The following is a 23,395-nucleotide window of genomic DNA, read 5'->3' on the forward strand; positions in this document are numbered from 1 at the left end:
AAACGTAAAAGATATACAGAAGAGGAATGAAAAGGAGGGCTAAACACTTAATAGGTGCCTGCCACAATGAACATCAATGTTCCTTTTCTATATAAACAGCGGAACTCATTGCTCTATTGTTGCCATATTTGTTGCGCAGAATAAGGCATCAAAGAACAATCCTTCACAAAAAGTATTGAAGTATGGCATAACTTATAATTGTTTGGCTCAGAAAGCCACTTTACCTGAACATGTTTACCTGAATACTTTTCAGTAATGGAATGTTTTGTATTTCAAATCCGGATTGACTAACTACCATATAGTTACCAATCAGGAATGAAAACAAGATACATGTATATATTTAGTATATAACCTTTTTTTCTTATTTATAATGCATTCATACATACACGAGAATAGCATATTTTTTTTTTATGTTCTCCAAAAAAAACTTTTTTTATATCCAGTTGCCTTCTTTAATCAAGTGCTGGCTGGATACTGGTGTAGCAGAGCTGGGCTAGGACTCCACCGTCAATCTGCCAGCTCAGTCGGTTAAAGCAAAAGCATAGTAACATATGAGCTTCTGGGTTGGAGCATCTTCATTTTTATCGTAAATGCCCCTCAGGATATGATTTTCTTTTCAGAAATGATTTAGCAAAGGAAATTTAATGCTGGCAACAGTTTCCTACTCAAACCTACAGTATTTGGCAATGGTACGGGAATTCGTAATAGATTTGTTAAAGACGCAATACACAAAGAGATGTAATGTTGTCACGCATAACTATTACTAACGTGGGATGTTTGGAAGTGTCTATTTATAGAACACAACTGCGAGCGGTAATACACAACCCATCCTGTAGTAAAAAGTTAACGTGTTAGAGCTATCTAAGAATAACGCTCGTTTAAAATTATCACAGCGGATATTTAATGCCATTGCCAAATTAATCAACATGGCGATCCATGAAGCATCATGTTTGAATTCAAGTAGTAGGTGAGTACATTATGATATTTTACAATACATGAGCAGAACCTACCCTAGGCTTATTTTTAAGTCAATCTATTTTAGGACAATCTGTCTTAATGTTTACATCATTGTATGCTTCTAATAGCTTACTTTCCAGTCGTTTTCCTATCATTTTTCATAGGAGAATATGATTTTTATTTGTTTTCTTTTATAAAATTAGGCAATAATAAATGATGTGACGAATATCTGTAAAATCTGTCGAGGCCCACTTTGCTCGTGGGACTGCATGCTCATTTTTAAGTGCGGCCTATTTCCAATGACGGCTTATTATCAAGAGTTTAGGGTTTCACCTAACAACTCTCATCAATGACATAAATGTATGGTGGCGTATAAGGGTCTAGACTTGTTTGTATGTCCTTATAGGTAGATTTGTTTATTTCTTTAATGTCTACCTGTCAATTTAATGTTTGTATACGTGTCGACATATATGTGGCGTTGTTTACCCTGATAATTGTTGACTAAATGAGATTCAATGTAATATGTAAACATATAATAAATCCATGGCTTTACGAAGCTGACAAAAAGTTTGTTCACTTACAAAACATTGAGTTATTGATGTCGACTTTAATTTAGTCTATATCATGAACATATGCTTGTTGAATTATAGGTATATTTGTTTACTTGACTTTTGTCGCCTTATTGCTGTTCAGTTTCACAGGGAAACAAAATTTATGTAGACTCCTTTAAGATGTTCACTACAATTATGCCGACTTTGATCAAGTCTATATAATTTACATATGCTATTTATCGACAGGTCGACAAAAGTCAAGTAAACAAGTCTACATATAAGTCAACAAGCATATGGAAATTAAATAGGCTTAATAAACGTCAACATCATTAACTCAAGTTAACGTAAATGAACATAGTTGTTGTCAACTTCGTTAAAACGTAGATTTATTTCACTTTTACATGGTGCATTAAATATCATAAAGTCAAAAATTAGCAAGTAAACAACGACACATATATATCGACATGTAAACATATATTATATAGACTTGATCATGTATAAAACAACACAATTTAAGTTGGACTTATGAAAATATTTTGAGCATAATTTTAGTAAACGTCTTAAAGAAGTCGATTTATTTAAGCTGACATGCTTAATGAATATCAACAGATGGACATAAAACAAGTAAGCAAGTCTACCTATAAGTCAACAAATATGTATAACTTACATAGACTTAATAACAAGTCCAGACCCTTACACGCCACCATAGGTAACTTTCTAAATACATTATAATGACTTTTTTATAAGTCAACAACTATATATAACTTACATACGAGATCATTATCATTGTAGGACGACTTGGCGAATTAATGTTGCTTCACTGAAAACAACCCATGGCAGGAATATGTAGCAATAACAATACCTTCATGGTTTAGTGATTGTGTGACGTGTTGAGCGTTAAAACAACTATAGAATTTCTGTCATTCGGCGTATCATATAAATTATTTATAGGGGTTTTATGTATATAGGCAACGGGGACAGGTTTATGTTACCAAAGTTTTTAGAATTTGAGTCTGATGAAAGGCTTTGCGGTTAGTCACGTGTAGGAAACTGGACAGGTGACACTTGTATCTTACATGAGAAGGGAAAATCGTTAACGCTTACGCAACATATTGCGATAGTAAAACTATGTATTCATGACACATTAAATAGAATTAATTGCTGAAACTTGTGAAAGCAGTTAGCTGTGTATAAACGATGTTGTTGAAAATAGGATGTAAATTTCTTGATATAGTTAATTTTCAATCTGACATTTCGTTCAGAATGTGTAAATGTCACCAATTGTTGATGAAAAAAATATCTTGAAGATCACATATCTCATATGAAACAACTCACTTATCTTGTACACACTAGGAACATGTATACATTTGTGTCCAGTAACGATGTCCGGTTGTTCGTTGGAAGTAGTAGCAAGCGCGCCTTGAACACTTTGCGATGTGTTCCGAAATAGACTTGAACACTTTGCGATGTGTTCCGAAATAGACTTGCAGAATTGTGATTTGCAGACTTAACCCCCCACGGAAAAGTTCCGGACAAAACATCGCGAAAATTAACAATAGTAGGTCTGGTATGGAAGCACAAAAGAGTAAGCCATGATAAGGGTATAATAAAAAATAACCTTTATACATAAGTTACCATGGATAACGAAAGCTGAGTGAAATAGACCTTGTAACAACTTTAAAATTTACACAGATTACACATATGATGAAATGTAAAGTGTCTGTGAACATCCTTTTAAACATCCCACAGGTAAAAAGGTGTATGGCCTATTAACATAGTGTACGTATCTTTATAAGTTTGTTAGGGTACGTTTAAGCAATAATGAATGAAAACAGATCATTGTCGAGCTACGCCGAAGGAATGGTGCCAAGAGAAAGAAATACACAAACCCGAATATACATTTTCAAATTACAAATTTATATACCAAAATACAGCAAAGAATATAGTTCTACATAATCCCAATTTCACTAAGATTTCTTGTCTTCACAAGCAATATTAAAAATAACAATACTGCCTGCTGTGGCTACTGAAGTATTTTAATAATTAGAGAATGATTAGAAAATTACATTTCAACACGAAAATTACAAATGACCCATTCGATGGTTATTGCAAGTATAAACTATACAACCGGCATATGTTAATAGTGACTCAAAACTGGTCCATACCCGTGTCCGATTCACTCTGATTGAATGTTCTTTCAAATAAACAGGTCCAATCTACAGTTACAATACACAGTTCAAATACTAAGTTCTGTTCAGAATGTGACATGTTGGAAGCCACTGTATCATTTACCACTTCACACACATGAGAGTCCCGGCTTGTGCATCCCGTAGAGGGATGGTCTGTGTGATCAGCTAAAAACGTACACTCAGATGGCCGGATAAAGTTCAGGTCGTTCGCCCATGTTATGTATGTTGACCTGATGCTGCCCGCGCTCAAGCCATGCCCAGCTGTCCTGGTTGGGTCCCCATCCTGGTGTATACTTCATCACAAGTTCACCACGAAGCCTGTCAGACCAAAAATATGTGTTTACTATATCGATCCATTTTTGTTTACATTTTAAATACTACTTCCGATTGTAACCCGAAAGTGAAAGCTACCTACGTGACATTTCGGTTTACACTTCAGATTGAAAAGTACAAAATACCACGAAATTACTCACTGACAGCTGAATATTACCAAAGACCGTTCTTCTGTTATCGTTTTATAAACACTTAAACGTCATAATACTACTGTACAACAGTGTTAAACTTGCTAACACACGTGTTCAAGCAACCAGTCCAAGTCTCGCTTCACTTACAAGAAAAAATAGCGAGTTGCTACTATAAATATATTTGACACTCAAATATACTTAATCGGTCATGATTATTGTAACAAATACAACTTGTATTCACTTTTCAATGGCCAAAACTAGCCCTTAACAGCAACGACAATTGCTCCCACCACTCGACAACATGCCGGCCACCCAGGTGAATGTTTTCCCGCTGCCCGGAGATCAGCCTATCTTATTTCTGATTGGCAAAAAAAATCCCACCCTGCACAGTTCAGCTAAATCCTATAGCTACAGATATATACGCGGCAAAATCCAAATCCCCCCATATTTCTAGTCCAGAAACATATAACTTAATTCTACAGGTAGAAATAATCAAAGAAACACATGCCATACCTTGACGATCACCACCTCATGTCGATCTACTAGCACGCACAACCTCTCATTGCACAACAACTTATGTCTATTACTATCTTACCAGACGAATATCATGACGTCGATTTATCTTTAATTTTTATTATTCCAGTTCTGATCAACAAGCAAAGACTACCAAGAAGAAATCGTCACCAAGAAGATGGTTTGTGTTGGTATCAGGATATCTAATCATGTTTCTCTGCACTGGGTTCCCCTTCAATGTGTCTGTCATCAACGCTGAGCTCCTCCGTGCATTTAAGAAAAGTAAAACAGAAACGGCTTTGGTTCAATCAATTATGGTCGGGGCGCTTTATGTAGCAGGTAGGCAACTTAGTCGTGCATTAGTTTTTGCAAATATGTGGAATTGAAATTCGGGAAATAATTAACATATGTTCATATTGTGTGGTAGAATATAAAACGAGGATGAGAAAATGCCATAATAAATATAATTTTTTCACGATCGTTATAAATTCTAGCCTTATATAAAACATGCTTTGACAAATGCTATTCTACTACGTCAACTTATGATTAAAGGTGCATCTCTGTCTTCCTGTTTGACTATGAGGCAAGAGGACCTGAGTAATATAATTATATAAAGTATGCTCTTTTTGGTGCGCGCAAACATTTGTCCCATGATGCCTTGTGTTTTCATCCTTTTGTCATATATTTGGTTGCTACAGCTTGTGATTCTATACTGCCTGCATTATGTGGATATATTTGACAATGATTACATATGCAAAACCATATGTGTTCACTCACCCGACAAAATCATCCAAAACCATTCACAGACTGCGTATTTATTTACTTTACAATGCAGGGGTAGTTAAGAAGACTCACAAATTACGTGGCATTAGCATAATACACGTACATGGCAAATCAACAACAAAAATGATATAATTATACGCCGATGTAGCATTATCTTGAATATCAAATTGATTGATCTAATGGCTTCATTTAAAATGTTTAAAGATATTTGACAGCTTTCTTCTTAACATGTACATAAAGCTGTACTGAATGTTTGATTAAGTTTTTTAAAATACTCACATTGTCTATGTTATATATGTAATACAGGAACTCTCTGTGGGAAGTCTGTAGCCAGATACGGAGCTAGAGTGACTGGGATAGCTGGAGGTTTGTTGGTGACACTCGGTCTTGTCCTCTCTTTCTTTGCCCAAAGTATCCCTCATCTCATCGTGACGCTCGGCCTAGTTTCAGGTAAAACTATGATCAAAGACATAAACATATGTGGAATTTACAGCGTCGATGCGGAAGCGTTGGAAACATGTCTGCAAATCATGGTAGCACGCATGAAAAGGTGTTTGAAATCTTAAACAAAGGCCGATTCGGCCTGCGTAAAACATTTCTTTGTAGAATGATGTCAAGTAAGATATCAATTTAACAATTCAACATGGATGTAGTTGAGATATGCACATGAATGTAACCTCACTCAATGAAGCTATTTTGTAATTCGTCTACGGCAAGTCACACACGGTTCAGCTTTTCACATTTTCAAGGGGGGGGGGGGGGGGTAAAGGTTATTTTGGGAAATAACACATGCACGCACATGTTTATTCTCAAATTTCAAATCAAAATAGGAAATTATGGTGAAAATATCAAATTAGGTTTAGCATTAATGTTAGCCTAGCTCGATAAGAAATTTGGTAAAATCAAAAAATGACTTTGCTTCCAACAGGAATTGGTTTCTCTGCGACGTTTATTTCTGCTTTAACGAGTGTCGGAGAACACTTTGAGGGACATTCTAAACTGATGGCGCTGTCGTTTCTCACATTTGGATCCGGATGCGGTGGTATAACACTTCCCTTCCTCCTACACTTCCTCATTGAAGAGTTCGGTTGGAGAGGGTGTTTACTCATCACAGGAGGACTTATGGCAAATATAGCGCCCTTTTTTGCTGTATGCAGACAGCTATCTGTGAGCGTTCAGCAGATTACAGAGAATAAATCAGATGAACTAAACACTGAAGCAAAACCGGAAGGTGACGGTTTTACGAAATCGCTACGTGCGTTAGGGAAAAATAAAGTTTATTTAACACATGTTGTTGCTATGTGCTGCACACTTCCGGTCATAAATTCGTCATTGGTTTTCATGATTGATTTCCTGAAGACACAAGGGTTTGACTCTGAAACAGCAATACTATTGTATTTGTATTCACAAATAGCAACAACAGTGTTTGCACTCGTACCAAGCTTGTGTAAAAAGTACATTCCTCACACCAGCGTTCTTATTATCCCTGCGTATTTTACACTAATCGGATCATCGGTGACTGCTTTCCTTCCTCATGCAGACACGTATGCGCAGTTCGTTGTTCTCCTCGTCTGTTTGGAAATGACGTTAGGTGTTTCCATCACAACCATCTCCATGACAACAATGAAGGTTGTGGGACTCAAGGACTACTCGGCAGGATTGGGAGTATTAATGACGCTAATAGGCATTAGTGGCAGCATTGCGGGACCAATTGTAGGTAAGAAAGACGTGATCTTTTATCATTATAATGTTATTGCCATGACCTTGTTTTTTGATAAACGTCTAAGTGAGCATTATTTCACAATACGTATTTCTATATTATAGGACTGTTCGTTGATCTGACGGGATCCTACACGAAGCCATTTTACGGTATGTCCGCTGGTCTCGGCTTGGCGGCCGGCCTGTTCGTGTTAGCTGCGGCAATAAAACAGAAGTCAAAAAGCAAACAATTGGACAACGATGATGATATCACCGAGGTCGTGGGAGCCGTCAATCCTGCATTTTCTATATAAAAAGGAGTATGATTGATTTTACTATTTTTTAAGTGAAGTAGATACAGGTGCAGCATGCGATACACTTTGACGAAGTTGTGTTTTTAGATATGCTGCACCGTATATCAACAGCGGTTGATGTTTTACATTTCGAGCTCTGGTAACTGTATTTTAAGAAAATACAATTTTTCAGAAACCAGTTGCAGCTGAGCAAACTAAAATAAACAGAACGTATTTAATCAAAAAATGATTTGGGAATATCGCATGAATAAATAAATTCCAACTAGCTTATTGATGTTATTACAGCAATAGGCATAGCAACGCGTTTTTATTAATTACTACATTTATATATGTAATTTTTTGTTCGTATAAGGAAGGGAATTTTGAAAAATGACTTTATGGCAAATGGTCGCTTAAAGGTTTCAGTTTACTTTAAAACTCCAAATTAAAACGATTGAGTGATATCACAGTCTCATTATTTCCTTTGTTTCATATGACATAGGTGCTACCTAGATTTACTGTGTTTACTTCAAATACAATGTCAACCACTAGATCAGAGTACTGTATTTATACAGCGGAAATAGAACGGAAATAGAGTAGTTATTTTCAATATTCCAACCTATTATTATCAATATGTCCACTTCATACCTGAACCCTGAATGCATTAGTGACATCGTCAATTGTTATGACAACAAGAAAGATGTTATGTTTTTCCTTCCCAGAACGTCTTTCTTCCAGATACAATGTATTGTGGTATGACTGTATTTTACAATTCTTAGATAATAATATGAAAGTCGCACATCATGATTTACTGCCACCCCTCATCAGCGCCTGGTGATTTTTTGACAATTTAATGACAATTTAACTATGGCAATGGAAGTAACTTGTTCAAACATGTGTTACATGCGCAGAAATGAGAGATACAAAATAAAGAACACCTTTATTATTTTACTTTTTAGCCTTTTCCGTTAATTAATCCCATATAATACAATAAATCAGATCCATTAAGCCAGTTAATTGCAATTATGGTGAAAATTAGCATTCAGGATGCTTAACCTATTGACTGTCACGATCGAGTCGATGGTGCCTGTATTTGCTTGAGCGGTGAATGTTTTGACGTTATAATAAGTATAACGTTTTCAATATTGACGTACTCCTTTGATTGGCATGGACTAATCGTGAATTATCGGCACTGATGTGGCACAAAAATCTCGAGGTACTCACAAAATATATCTGAGGTATACGGCAATTGAGCCTGCTTCGACCTAAACGTGACCCTATTTTGACATCACACAATGTACAAATAGACAGGTTTTCTGTTTCGGTAAAAGTTTGACAGCCTACCTAACTTGATTGAGCGTCTTACATGTACTTCATTTTTATTAATAAAACCGCTTCGATGTTGCTCTCATAAAAGATTTGAAGTGGACATGTGTGTTAAAGGGGAAGGAATTTGTGAAAATAGAGGGTCCTCTTTTCTTACAACGTGAAGCTTGGTAGACATTCAGAACGTTCTGGGTGGAAAAATGAGTGTCAGGTCGTTTCGTCCTAAATCCCGTTTGCCCTGAGTCGTTCCGTACTAAGTTGTTTCGTCTTAAATCCTGTTTGCCCTCAGTCGTTCCGTACTAAGTTGTTTCGTCCTAAATCCCGTTTGCCCTGAGTCGTTCCGTACTAAGTTGTTTCGTCCTAAATCCCGTTTGCCCTGATTCGATCCGTACAAAGTTGTTTCGTCCTAAATCCTGTTTGCCCTGAGTCGTTCCGTACTAAGTTGTTTCGTCCTAAATCCTGTTTGCCCTCAGTCGTTCCGTACTAAGTTGTTTCGTCCTGAATCCCGTTTGCCCTGATTCGTTCTGTACTAAGTTGTTTCGTCCTAAAATCCCGTTTGCCCTCAGTCGTTCCGTACTAAGTTGTTTCGCCCTGAATCCCGTTTGCCCTGAGTCGTTCCGTACTAAATTGTTTCGTCCTAAATCCTGTTTGCCCTGATTCGTTGCGTACTAAGTTGTTTCGTCCTAAATCCTGTTTGCCCTGAGTCGTTCCGTACTAAGTTGTTTCGTGCTAAATCCCGTTTGCCCTGATTCGATCCGTACTAAGTTGTTTCATCCTAAATCCTGTTTGCCCTTATTCGTTCCGTTCTAAGTTGTTTCGTCCTAAATCCCGTTTGCCCTGAGTCGTTCCGTACTAAGTTGTTTCGTCCTAAATCCCGTTCGCCCTGAGTCGTTCCGTACTAAGTTGCTTCGTCCTAACTCCCGTTTGCCCTGACTCGTTCCGTACTAAGGTGTTTCGTCCTAAATCCTGTTTGCCCTCAGTCCTTCCGTACTAAGTTGTTTCGTCCTAAATCCTGTTTGCCCTCAGTCCTTCCGTACTAAGTTGTTTCGTCCTGAATCCCGTTTGCCCTGATTCGTTCCGTACTAAGTTGTTTCGTCCTAAATCTCGTTTTCCCTGATTCGTTCCGTACTACCTAAATCCTGTTTGCCCTTATTCGTTCCGTTCTAAGTTGTTTCGTCCTAAATCTCGTTTTCCCTGATTCGTTCCGTACTAAGTTGTTTCGGCCTAAAATCCCGTTTGCCCTCAGTCGTTCCGTACTAAGTTTTTTCGTCCTAAATCCCGTTTGCCCTGATTCGTTCCGTTCTAAGTTGTTTCGTCCTAAAATCCCGTTTGATATCTAAGCCGTACTAAGTTGTTTCGTCCTGAATCCCGTTTGCCCTGAGTCGTTCCGTACTAAGTTGTTTCGTCCTCAATCCCGTTTGCCCTGACTCGTTCCGTACTAAGTTGTTTCGTCCTAAATTATGTTTGCCCTGATTCGTTCCGTACAAAGTTGTTTCATCCTAAATCCCGTTTGCCATGAGTCGTTCCGTACTAAGTTGTTTCGTCCTAATTCCCGTTTGCCCTGAGTCGTTCCGTACTAAGTTGGTTCGTCCTAAATCCTGTTTGCCCTCAGTCGTTCCGTACTAAGTTTTTTCGTCCTAAATCCCGTTTGCCCTGAGCCGTTCCGTACTAAATTGTTTCGTCCTAAATCCCGTTTCCCCTGATTCGTTGCGTACTAAGTTGTTTCGTCCTAAATCCCGTCTGCCCTGAGTCGTTCCGTACTAAGTTGGTTCGTCCTAAATCCGGTTTGCCCTCGGTCGTTCCGTACTAAGTTGTTTCGTCCTAAATTATGTTTGCCCTGATTCGTTCCGTACAAAGTTGTTTCATCCTAAATCCCGTTTGCCATGAGTCGTTCCGTACTAAGTTGTTTCGTCCGAAATCCCGTTTGCCCTGAGTCGTTCCGCACTAAGTTGATTCGTCCTAAATCCTGTTTGCCCTCAGTCGTTACGTACTAAGTTGTTTCGTCCTAAATCCTGTTTGCCCTCAGTCCTTCCGTACTAAGTTGTTTCGTCCTCAATCCCGTTTGCCCTGACTCGTTCCGTACTAAGTTGTTTCGTCCTAATTCCCGTTTGCCCTGAGTCGTTCCGTACTTAGTTGTTTCGTCCTAAATCCTGTTTGCCCTGAGTCCTTCCGTACTAAGTTGTTTCGTCCTAAAATCCCGTTTGCCCTCAGTCGTTCCGTACTATGTTGTTTCGTCCTAAAATCCCGTTTGCCCGCAGTCGTTCCGTACTAAGTTGTTTCGTCCTCAATCCCGTTTGCCCTGACTCGTTCCGTACTAAGGTGTTTCGCCCTAAATCCTGTTTGCCCTGAGTCGTTCCGTACTAAGTTGCTTCGTCCTAAATCCCGTTTGCCGTGACTCGTTCCGTACTAAGTTGTTTCGTCCTAAATTATGTTTGCCCTGATTCGTTCCGTACTAAGTTGTTTCCTCCTAAATCCCGTTTGCCCTGAGTCGTTCCGTACTTAGTTGTTTCGTCCTAAATCCTGTTTGCCCTTAGTCGTTCCGTACTAAGTTGTTTCGTCTTAAATCCCGTTTGCCCTGAGTCGTTCCGCACTAAGTTGATTCGTCCTAAATCCTGTTTGCCCTCGGTCGTTCCGTACTAAGTTGTTTCGTCCTGCATCCCGTTTGCCCTGAGTCGTACCGTACTAAGTTGTTTCGTCCTAAATCTCGTTTTCCCTGATTCGTTCCGTACTAAGTTGTTTCGGCCTAAAATCCCGTTTGCCCTCAGTCGTTCCGTACTAAATTGTTTCGTCCCAAATCCCGTTTGCTCTGATTCGTTCCGTACTAAGTTGTTTCGTCCTAATTCCCGTTTGCCCTGAGTCGTTCCGTACTAAATTGTTTCGTCCTGAATCCCGTTTGCCCTGAGTCGGTCCGTACTAAATTGTTTCGTCCTAAATCCCGTTTGCCCTGAGTCGTTCCGCACTAAGTTGATTCGTCCTAAATCCTGTTTGCCCTGAGTCCTTCCGTACTAAGTTGTTTCGTCCTAAAGCCCGTTTGCCATATTGAATATAAATGAATGCAATTTTGGACTTTTTTGGTATTTCTGCTAAATCCCGTTTGCCCTCAGTCGTTCCGTACTAAATTGTTTCGTCCTGAATCCCGTTTGCCCTCAGTCGTTCCGTACTAAGATGTTTCGTCCTAAATCCCGTTTGCCCTGAGTCGGTCCGTACTAAATTGTTTCGTCCTAAATCCCGTTTGCTCTGATTCGTTCCGTACTAAGTTGTTTCGTCCTGCATCCCGTTTGCCCTGAGTCGTACCGTACTAAGTTGTTTCGTCCTAAATCTCGTTTTCCCTGATTCGTTCCGTAGTACCTAAATCCTGTTTGCCCTTATTCGTTCCGTTCGAAGTTGTTTCGTCCTAGATCCCGTTTGCCCTGAGTCGTTCCGTACTAAATTGTTTCGTCCTAAATCCTGTTTGCCCTTAGTCGTTCCGTACTAAGTTGTTTCGTCCTAAATTATGTTTGCCCTGATTCGTTCCGTACTAAGTTGTTTCATCCTAAATCCCGTTTGCCCTGAGTCGTTCCGTACTAAGTTGTTTCGTCCTAAATTATGTTTGCCCTGATTCGTTCCGTACTAAGTTGTTTCCTCCTAAATCCCGTTTGCCCTGAGTCGTTCCGTACTAAATTGTTTCGTCCTTAATCCCGTTTGCCCTGACTCGTTCCGTACTTAGTTGTTTCGCCCTAAATCCTGTTTGCCCTGAGTCGTTCCGTACTAAGTTGTTTCGTCCTAAATCCCGTTTGCCCTGTGTCGTTCCGTACTAAATTGTTTCGTCCTTAATCCCGTTTGCCCTGACTCGTTCCGTACTTAGTTGATTCGCCCTAAATCCTGTTTGCCCTGAGTCGTTCCGTACTAAGTTGTTTCGTCCTAAATCCGATTTGCCCTGAGTCGTTCCGTATTAAGTTGTTTCGTCCTAAATCCCGTTTGCCATATTGAATATAAATGAATGCAATTTTGGACTTTTTTGGTATTTCTGGAAAGAGTTATTTTTTCATATTTGTAATTTACAATGTTTGACCAATTTGTCGGTATATAAAAGTAAATGGTTTGCTAAAAGTGATTAAAATCATAACTGTCTGCATAAAGAAGGTTTTTGTCATTTTATTGGACTTTGAACAGAAAGCGCCCCCAGTGGAGTTTACTTATAAAATGCATAAAAACTGGAAAAATATGCGGTAAAAGTTCATAGAAAGGGAAATACTTCACTTCCAAAAAACTGTGTATTATACATTGAATACCTGAAGGATGATTTCCTTTTTGCCAGTCCCCATTTTTCTTTTTGTTTGAAAATCACGTTAGCACTGAATTTGGCGGGAAAATGATAGTGGGCTTTCCTATCTTGAATGTGTAAGAAATAATATGTCATATGTAGCTTTATATATATATATATATATATATATATATATATATATTATGTTATACAAAGGTAAGGCAAAGTGTTGCAAGGCAATCCATCGTCCCCCCCGGATATTGATTTCTATATCTATCAAATAGTACACTTATGTCAGGAAGCATAGGTCACAATGAGGTCATAGCGACCTAATTATTGCACTCCGCCCCAAAGATGTCCTTATGTACACAATATCTGGTTACCCAAGGTAAAACAGTATAGAAGATATGACACGGACATTTTGTTTTCAAGTCAAGTCATGGTCAAGTCATACGTCACAGTGACCTAATTCTTGCACTCTTAACTCCGTCATCCCAATATGTCCTTGTACATAAAAACTTGTTACTCCAGGTGAAATAGCATAAAAGATTTGACACAGACAAACATTTTCAACAATAAAGGTCAAAGGTCAAGTCATAGGTCACAGTTACTTTATTTTTTCACTCTGCACTCCGCCAACCCAAGATGTCGCTATACATCAAATATGATTACTCTAGGTTTCAGACGGTAAAATGGTAAAATTTTGATTAATTACGTTTTTTGAATTGTAAAGAGATTTTACAAGAAAATAAATTTGGTTTTTCATCTATATCTAATATATTTTTTTGTACAAATATTTTTTTTACTATTAACCATGAAAATTGGAGAACAAACATTTGAATTTCACGGCAATATTGAATATAAATTAACGCAATTTTCAATTTTTTGTATTTCTGGAAGGAGTCATTTTTTCATATTTGTAATCTACAATGTTTGACCAATTTGTCGGTATATAAAAGTAAATGGTTTGCAAAAAGTGATTAAAATCATAACTGTCTGCATATAGAAGGTTTTTGTCATTTGGCATAGGTCATAGTGCTAATTCTTGCACTCTTAACTCCGCCATCCCAAAATGTCCTTGTACAAAAAAACAAACATTTTCAACAATAAAGGTCAAAGGTCAAGTCATAGGTCACAGCTACTTCATTTTTGCACTCTGCACTCCGTCACCCCAAGATATCGCTTTACATCAAATATGGTTACTCTAGGTGAAATGGTATAGAAGATACGTCCCGGACAAACTTTTACAAAAGTTAAAGTCAAAGGTAAAAGCATAGGTCACAGTGAGTGAATTCATAGTGATCTAAATCTTGCACTCTTCACATCGTTAACCCAAAATGTCCTTGTACACCAAAGCTGGTTACTCCAGGTGAAATATAAGTACAAACTTATAGCCCCCCCCCCCCTCCCCCCGGGAACCGGTGGGGGACTTATAAAGTCAACGTTGTACACAGCTTTCATCCGCTGTTCCAGAGTTTTGCTACCGTTTGGTTCCGACAAGTAATAATTGGTCACAAAATGTGCGCTTTGGCACAGAAATTGTTAAAAATTAATAAAGACTACAAACGAAACATTCAATGATACTGTATTCTGTTTAGAAGTTTGTATTTTTATTTTACTTTAAGCAATTTTGATATTGGTACACTGGGGCAACATTTAACCTTCTAAGGTCTTGAATACCACGATTTAACGACCGCCAGGGACGACCGTGTTTTACGGATACTCTTTGAGTGAGACTGGCTTCTTTTACCAATGGTCATTACTATGATAAAGGTTCTTAATTTAGTTTTGACATATCATTGACTGTTGGTAAGGCAATTGAGTAAGATGCTGTTTTCATATGAGTATTGCATTTTTTAGCCCATGGTAATGACAGGCAGACAGTGGGGCGACGTCGATTGCGCTCACTTTCGCTCTCTACACCCCTGGCATACGTCATAGCCAAATCGAAGGCTCAGTGTACACGGTCTTCTGGATAAGACGAGAAGGCTAGTTCGATCCGTTGATGTACATCAAAAGAATTTCGCGGTCGCGTAACGGTAAAATTGACAGGCTTTTAAGTCGGGCGCCCTCCTCTGTTATCTTCAAAAGACAAGGATCAGCCTAGTGATTGTTCAGGTTTTTATTACATCACACCAATCAAATAGCTAGCCGCGTGTCTTCAATTTTGCTATGACATAGAGAGCGAAAGTAAGCAAAACACCTGGATATCGAGGAGGCTACGTTCGTGATGGTGACTAATTTGGTAGCGTCCTGTATTTAGTGATGGTTGTCGGAAAATGAATTTTGACCGACGTTGGTCATCGAAAAGAAGTATTTAAACATGCCGTTATCCCCTGTTTTTCCAACAAGGCAATGCAAGCCCACATACCATCACGCCAGCAGGACTTTTTTTGTAGCAAAACAATGTCTGAAGTCTCAGGATGAAATAAAAAAAAACACACCATTTTTTGTATGTTTTGGGCAACAATTTCGACACTACTGAAGTCAACCTTGTAATTTACATTAACTCAATGAAACGGCCATGCAAAAACCGAACAGCGTTTGCCACAAAACGTCATCATACACCAAACACTGTCTATACGGGGGTACATCAGCACAGTGATGCAGGCTTAAAGAGGATACAACCACTACAAGATTTTTTCCATTATATAACCACCCTATAATGTATTACCCTAAACGCACGCATACATGTATTATTAGAGTCTCACCTTCCAATTATATTAACGGGTTTTACGGTATATATCATCACGGGGGTAATCCCGATACTCGCTATTTCGCTTACGTCAGAGACATACTCACTGTTTGGATAACGTCGGAGCAAAAAGTTAGATTTGCGCCAAATAAGGCTAACGGCAGGGCAAAATGCTCCCATGATGGAAGAACGTGAGAAGCATTTATGCGCTTTCTTGTACAAATACTGAAAATTTACCATTGTTACTCAGTCAATATGCTTTAAGTATGTCTTAAGCTGCTATATCAATATTTATTTTTTTAGATTGAATTGGTTTTGACAGAACAATCATATATATATCCGGACACCACTTTACAAACAGCTTTGTGGAGATTTGAATGTAATAAATATTTAATGACATTACTTTTTACACAACACATGTGTTGGCCAATGACCCATCAACAAAACAACATTGAATAGTCTGAACTAAACACAAGTGTTAGTTAAATTTTTATCAAAATATGCAGTTGGTATGCATGCTGATACGGATTACGACCCTGTATGATGCGGATTACGTTCATTTACAAAGTATTGAGACTTCCCAAAAGTTAGATTTTTTCGTCTGGGTTTTAATACCACACTCATTACAAACTTGGCCTAATTTGGGGTAGATGTGTATCAGTTATATAGACCCAACATTTTTATAATTATATAATCTAGACAGGTGCTATCGGAATAAATAATTATCAGACAATTATATAAACTTACAATCTTATTCATATCACTTATATTTCATTCACCACACACACTGCAGCTCGCACATGAACGGTGTGACTATCAAAAACAAAATCATATGACTAAACAAATGATGTATGTTTCCAATGGAAAATTCTGTTGTCAAATGAAAACAATTATTCTGTCTCGGAATTACTTTAGTTCAACTAATGAGTTATGATTTATTTATAATTTATAAATCAATAACTAAAAGCATTGCAAAGAAATCCACAGTCTCCCACCAGTAATGATGTCTTTATTCACTGAGCGGTACACTTATTTAAGTATATAGGTAACTGATATACTTTCTGTACTCCCTCCCAATTGCAAAACATACTGGCAAACCAAATCGTGTTTGCCCAGATAAACATGTTTTGCTGATATCGTCATAGTAGTTAAGGAAGAGTTGTCAGGACAAAGATTTCAAACAAAGTGCCATAACTCATTAAAAAGGGTCAAATGAAAAATATGCACGACATCAGGGGGTAATTACCATACATGTAAAGAATTCGGAACAGCAGTTTAGGAGTCATAACTCCATAAAAAAGGGTTGGAAAAAAATACCTATATACCCATCAGAAGGTAGTTATCATATCTGAAAACTTCAGCTGAAATTGGCCCCATAGTGTTGGAGGAGTTGTCTGGACAAATATTGTTCAACAAAGGGCCATTACTCCGTAAAAAGGGTCTGATTGGACAAATAATACCTGGATGCACAACATCAGGTGGTAGTTATCTATCTGAATCCTTTGAAATTGGCCGAGAAGATAAGTAGAAAATGTCAGGACAAGGATTTTTCAAAAAAAGGGTCATAACTCCATAAAAGAAGGGTGGGGAAACAACATGCCTGGATGCTCAACATCAGGGGATAGTTATCATATCTGTAAAGTTTCGTTGAAATTGGGCCAGCAGTTTTGGCGAAGTTGTCATAGCAAGCATTTTTCAACAAAGGACAATGACTCCGTAAATAATAAGTGAGAATGAAAAAATAATACCTGGATGCACAATATCAGATGGTAGTTATCTGATCTGTAAACTTTATTTGAAATTAGCTCCGTAGTTTTGAAGGAGTTGTCCGTGCAAAGATTTTTCAACAAAGGGCTATACTTTTGTAAAAATGCTCAAAATAAAATTTAAAAAATACATGGATGCACAACTTCAGGTGGTAGTTATCATATCTGTAAAGTTTCGTTTAAATCGATCCATAACATTAAAAAGAGTTGTCCGGACAAAAAGTTCCAGGATTTGTTCACCAAAGGGCCATAACTTCGTCATAAAGGGTCATAATAAAACAATGGTACCTTAATGCACAACGTCAGGTGGTAGTTATCATATCTGGAAAGTTTCGTTGAAATTAGCCCATTGCTTTAGAAGGAGTTGTCTCGTAAAAACTTTTTCCATGGACAGACAGACGGACAGACATGCTGATTCCAGTTTACCCCCTAACTTTGTTGCGGGGTTATAATAAGATGTCTAATTTGCTTACTAAAAGTGAATTACAATTACATGACTGATATGGTGAGGGTATATAAAAGAGTAACATAAATTCATTTTCAAAGCTACTTTGTCTCTCAGAGTTATTAATTTCTTAACATTGGCATGCTTTTTCCAAATAAGGGGAGGGCGCCAGTGCTTGTTATGGCTCAACATTATCCAAACTATAAGTGTGCTGGTCAACATGTAGCACCACCACAACTATTGTGCCAGGTTTTTTTTTACATATGACAAGATACATAGCTCACCTGAAGAGACGGAGATATAAAATAGTGATACAAAATTCTCGCTTGATAATGGATTTAATACAACGTAATTCGTATCAACATAGAACGTAGTCCAAATAGCGAGTATTACTCTGACGTAAGCGAAATAGCGAGTATCGGGATTGCTCCCGTGAACTTGTGATGTAATAAAGATGTTAGACATTGCAACATATATTATTTTCCTTAAGAGACAGATACGTATCCTTCATACACTTAATATACTGTGAAATCAGATATTTGCGTCGGCCCAAACACCATTTCGTGGGTACCATGAATTTGTTTACCAAGAATATCTACTGAAAGGAGAAATGTGAAACTTGTAGTTTCTTCATGAACCTATGAATTTGTGAATGATGATTACCCACGAAATCATCGAAATTCGATTCCCCGAGGAAATTAATGATATCATAATGTGACCATTGATATTTAACATAGAAAATACTTATAATTCCCCTTATTCACACTGGGATTTCAACCAGATTCTCGAATTAAAGTCATTGAATTATCATAGGTGAAATTTAAACAATGCTGTTGACCGTTAAATTCAACATAAACCAAAACGTTTTGGATAGAAAATCATAGCTAAAATCGGAGTTGGTTTCAATAATAAAAAATGTACGTAAATTATGGACAATATTAATGTAAAAAGATATAATAAATACTGATATTAATCTTTTATAATTATCCTAACTTACTCATTTTAAATACGCCATTGCAATAGTAACCCTTATATTTTAAAGACCTGCTCTACGTTTTAAATATACAGATATGTTGTCGCCCGTATCTGCTAAGAGGATGAAGTATTTTTATGAATGCTAGCGGTTGTAATAGGATTTGTTTTAATTCCATGTTAATAATGGCAGTTGGAGTAATGATTATTGTCTAGTTGTTTAAATTCGGGGGGCTTACATTTCGCTCGATCAGAACTCGTTTGCGGTAATGAAAGTGCACGTCTCATAAAGTAGTTTGGTAGAACATCGCACTCACGAAGTTAGTTTCTGTATATGAATGATGAAATATATTGTACAGGTGATTATGAAAATAAACAAAAATGCGATATTGAATTGTTGTTTTATCTCTATTATTAGGATAAAAGAGTAAAAATATATTTTCTTTTGTGTTTGTAGATACATATTAATGGATATTATAATGCATTGTATTAATAATTAATATTCTCTGGGTACTTTATTTCTCGTCATCTTTGGTGACCGTGAATATAGTGAAGTAAAAAAAACACGCGAATATTGCCAACCATACAGTATTCAGTATCGCCTTATTCCATTTCAATGTTTAAAATGCGTCATTATTCTTCCATTCTACACAGCTAACTGTCCAGCTGATCGTGGCTACACTTACAGCGCCACCCTTGACTGGTGTAACAAGTTATTTACAGGACTAACAAAGAACGTTCAATCTGCGAGTAGCTAATGTAAACAAAATGGCGCACGTCTGCTCAGGCAGCTACACATGACTGTCTTTCTAAGAAAGTTTTACTAAAGATGCAGCTACACATGACTGACTTTCTAAGTAAGTTTTACTAAAGAGGCAGCTACACATGACTGACTTTCTAAGTAAGTTTTACTCATCTATAAGAGTCATATTGGAATTAATAACAACAAGATTTTTCTGTTATAATTCGTTCGTCAAAGTATTGCATAACCATACTGATGTGAACTCCTATTTAATTCTACCCCACCCACTCATTATATTTATTCGAGTATAAACTTAATCAATTCAAATGATAACACTATCCGTTGATGGTGGGATCATAACGTGCTACTCTTTTATTTATTTCAATCCACATCTGTATAAAAGGAACGAATGTTTTTTGGTTTTTTTATCTTTTCAGCTTCCCATGGAGTAAAAAATCCATATACATTGCGGTTCGTTCTTAGAACAAGGATTCTGACTCCATTTATGAGGACGGTACACCTTTATCTTACTTCAACTGGGCTACAAAACAACCCTATCAGCAAACAAGCATCAGTATGGTGTTTTATGGCTCTAGTTATTTATGGAGTTGTAGACACAGGACAGTATCTCTCGATTTTATGTGTGAAATATAAAAAAAAAAAAAATGTTTTCAAAATACAATGTAAACCGTTCGATCGTCATATCGATACCAAAATAAACATGTTAAATAAAAAAAAATTTGAATCATAAAATCACCATCATGTTAAATGAACATTAAAACTAAAGTTAATCTAGCTTTAGGTATATCTTTAATAAAGAGAGAATGATGTCAAATTCTTGTTATGAAAATCTGGGGTTTATATTATCATTCTAAATGTAAAAAAATCTGTCCTACTTCGTGCCAAACTCTTAAGGTAATTGGATTGTGTCACCATTTCTCAGTTGAATTTTTTAAATTTTGTAGTTATATTGCTTTGAAGTTAAGAACATTTTCTGCCACAAAAAAAATTAGGTAGTCAGAATTTTAAGGATTTAAATAAAAATTTATGTAAAAAGGAGTGAATTTTGGAGAGAAAAAAATGAAAGGCACAATTGTTCGAAAATAATGTCAATAAAAATAATACTGCCATAGATTAATATTGCATTAATGTATATCAATTTAATAAATGCTGAAATTGTGTCAAATAAATTGTCTATAAATGATTAAAAATTGACATTTTATAATAAAACCATATACACATAGTAATTGCATGTAAGAGTTATCTGTCTTGGAAAACTTTACAGTAGTCAAATAGGTAGCCGGTTTCCTGAAGTACAGAAAAATGGACACATGTGACTCATTGATAAAAAAAACCTGAATTAATGCCTGGATTGTTTTGAAATACTTAAATATTGAGAGAACACACTGTTCTGTCAATAATACACATACAATATTTATCAGTTTAATATTAAACATTAGAAAATGCGGAAATTGTGATACTGTCTCCCTACATTGGATTTTCAACTAGAGATGTAGTTCCTATTTCCGTTTATGAATACACTCCTATGACCTTAAGAATTCCACCGTCGTAGCCATACATGCAGTTATCTCCCCTATATTTCGGGTTAGTTATCTCCCCTATATATTTCGGGCTAGTTATCTCCCCTTTATTTCGGGTTAGTTGTCCCCCCTATATATTTCGGGCTAGTTATCTCCCATATATATTTCGGACTAGTTATCTCCCCTTTATTTCGGGTAAGGTACTGTATACGAAGCAAGGAAGTATGGGATAGTTTTTCGATAATTTTATCTGTGGTCTGTTTTGTATAATCTGACATATATGTTAGTTACAGATTGTAAATAGATTTATATTGTGTTGATTGTAGATATTTTATATATTAAAATATTGCATTATTTATGCGACACATGTTTTATTTTTATTTTTGAATGTGTTTTATAGCTATCGTTACATATTTATTATCGCTATTCGACATCGTGTATCCTATATTACCATTACATCTAAGGTGCTTTAGAACACAAATAGCAACAATTCATACCACAAATTAGGAATCCCTATTCCAGTGTAATGTGTTTTTCCTATATTCAGTTACCTTACTTTAATTTGATTTGCGAAACAGTTCATGTTGAATTTTCTTTAAGACCAACTCAATTTATCTCCCCATAAAACCGACCAAAGCAAAATTCAATCCTTTTATTAATAGAATAGCAAATACAGACTGATGTTCAGTATATACACTACAAGTTAGAGGTGCGATTCTTCTGAAACGTATTGAACCGGATGATAAACGGATATGGTGCGTGCTGGCCGGATATGTCGCGTGCCTGATGGATATGGTGCGTGCCGGCCGGATATGTCGCGTGCCTCACGGATATGGCGAAATCCGAGCGGTTTGATTTGGTTTGGTTATATTTTGTATAACATCCTATTAACATCTAAGGTCATTTAAGGACGTGCCTCCGTGTGTGTTGTGTAAGCGTGCAAGTGTGCATAAATGCCGGAGACAGGGTATGTTACTGTTTGCCTCCTTGTGATGCCACCTTTCAGTTGATGCCATTGCCTTAAATACTGAACGTTAAGCGAGGAATTATAACAACTATCATGTTTAAGGACTTCTGTATGTTACCAATACTCAGAACAGATATATGTGGTCACCCAAGTTACAGCAAACCGTTGGGACTAAATAATCCACCTTGTATCTTGAACATGAACGTGACCTTATTCAAATAATGAGATTATCAAGGTCACCTTGCTTTTCAAATGTATATGGACACTGAGACACAAAAATACTTGCGTTACATTTTGTATTTTACTTGGTAGAATAGATATAATTCAACATGTGTTAGTATAATATGATGGAATATGCAATTCGAGATTCGAAATTGTTGGAACAATAATCAATTCAGGTCGCAAGCGGTCTGTTTTGAGTGAAAGCCAATTACAAAAATGGAATTAATTCTTTTTTTCTCTAAATAGTTGCATGTTCGTTTCATTATTAATATGATAGACAGAACCAATACGATAGTAAATATGCAGCATTGGCTTTAAAAAAATGATATTAACATTATTTTTTCTTTTCGCAATCAAATATCAAAACTTCTATAAACAAAGATGAACAAAATACCTCGAGTGCCTTTTTAATCTGCTATGAATACACGTTCCATAAATATAAGATAAGTACACATCTCGGTTGCATAGCGACGTTTTGTCATGCAATATGATTGACAAGTTGAACACACACTAATATCCGTGGCGTTATTTCGGCTCTTTATCTTGCAAATTAAATATCCTCCCAAGATGGTTTGGTTTGGTTTGGTTTGATTTAGTATTGTTTAACGTCCTATCAACAGCTATGGTCATTTAAGGACGGCCTCCTCTGTGTGCAAGATGCGTGCGTGTAGTGTATGCGTTTGTGTTTTGTTTTTTATGCTGCGATATGTTTGTGTTTGTCTCCTTGTGATAGCGCGGAACTGATGCCGACTTTATAGTGCTACCATCACTGAAACATACTGCCGAAGACACCCAGAAGGATACCCACCGGTCACATTATAATGACAACGGGCGAACCAGTCGTCCCACTCCTAAATTCCTGAGCGTTACGCAGGAGTAGAAACTACCATTTGTACAGACTCTGGTATGTCTCGACAGAACCCAGAGCCTTCCTAACAGGGGCGAACGCTCAACTAAAGGCCAAAAGTGAGACATTTTCAAGGGAGACATTAGGAAGAAGAAAGTTGTTTAAAAAGAAGAGAAAAGAT

The 23,395-nt window shown here is 37.1% G+C and overlaps 1 protein-coding gene across 2 annotated transcripts in view; it reads left to right on the forward strand.

Annotated features, from left to right (window-relative positions):
• Positions 1-831: 831 nt before the first annotated feature.
• The window catches only part of LOC110448975 (monocarboxylate transporter 6-like), a 34,826-nt gene continuing 12,262 nt past the window's right edge, over positions 832-23,395 (forward strand). Inside the window, exons 1-5 of one of the 2 annotated variants that reach the window (XM_021495527.1) lie at positions 832-967; positions 4,805-5,013; positions 5,764-5,907; positions 6,386-7,174; positions 7,282-8,452. In XM_021495527.1, the coding sequence (XP_021351202.1) occupies positions 927-967; positions 4,805-5,013; positions 5,764-5,907; positions 6,386-7,174; positions 7,282-7,469 (1,371 nt within the window). In that variant the 5' untranslated portion in view covers positions 832-926 and the 3' untranslated portion in view covers positions 7,470-8,452. Of the gene's footprint in view, positions 968-4,804; positions 5,014-5,763; positions 5,908-6,385; positions 7,175-7,281; positions 8,453-23,395 lie in introns of those variants that run through there. The other variant, XM_021495526.1, reaches the window with a different exon arrangement.

The sequence above is a fragment of the Mizuhopecten yessoensis genome, unplaced genomic scaffold, assembly GCF_002113885.1.
Source record: "Mizuhopecten yessoensis strain PY_sf001 unplaced genomic scaffold, ASM211388v2 scaffold4411, whole genome shotgun sequence".
NCBI classification, from domain to species: Eukaryota; Metazoa; Mollusca; class Bivalvia; order Pectinida; family Pectinidae; genus Mizuhopecten; species Mizuhopecten yessoensis.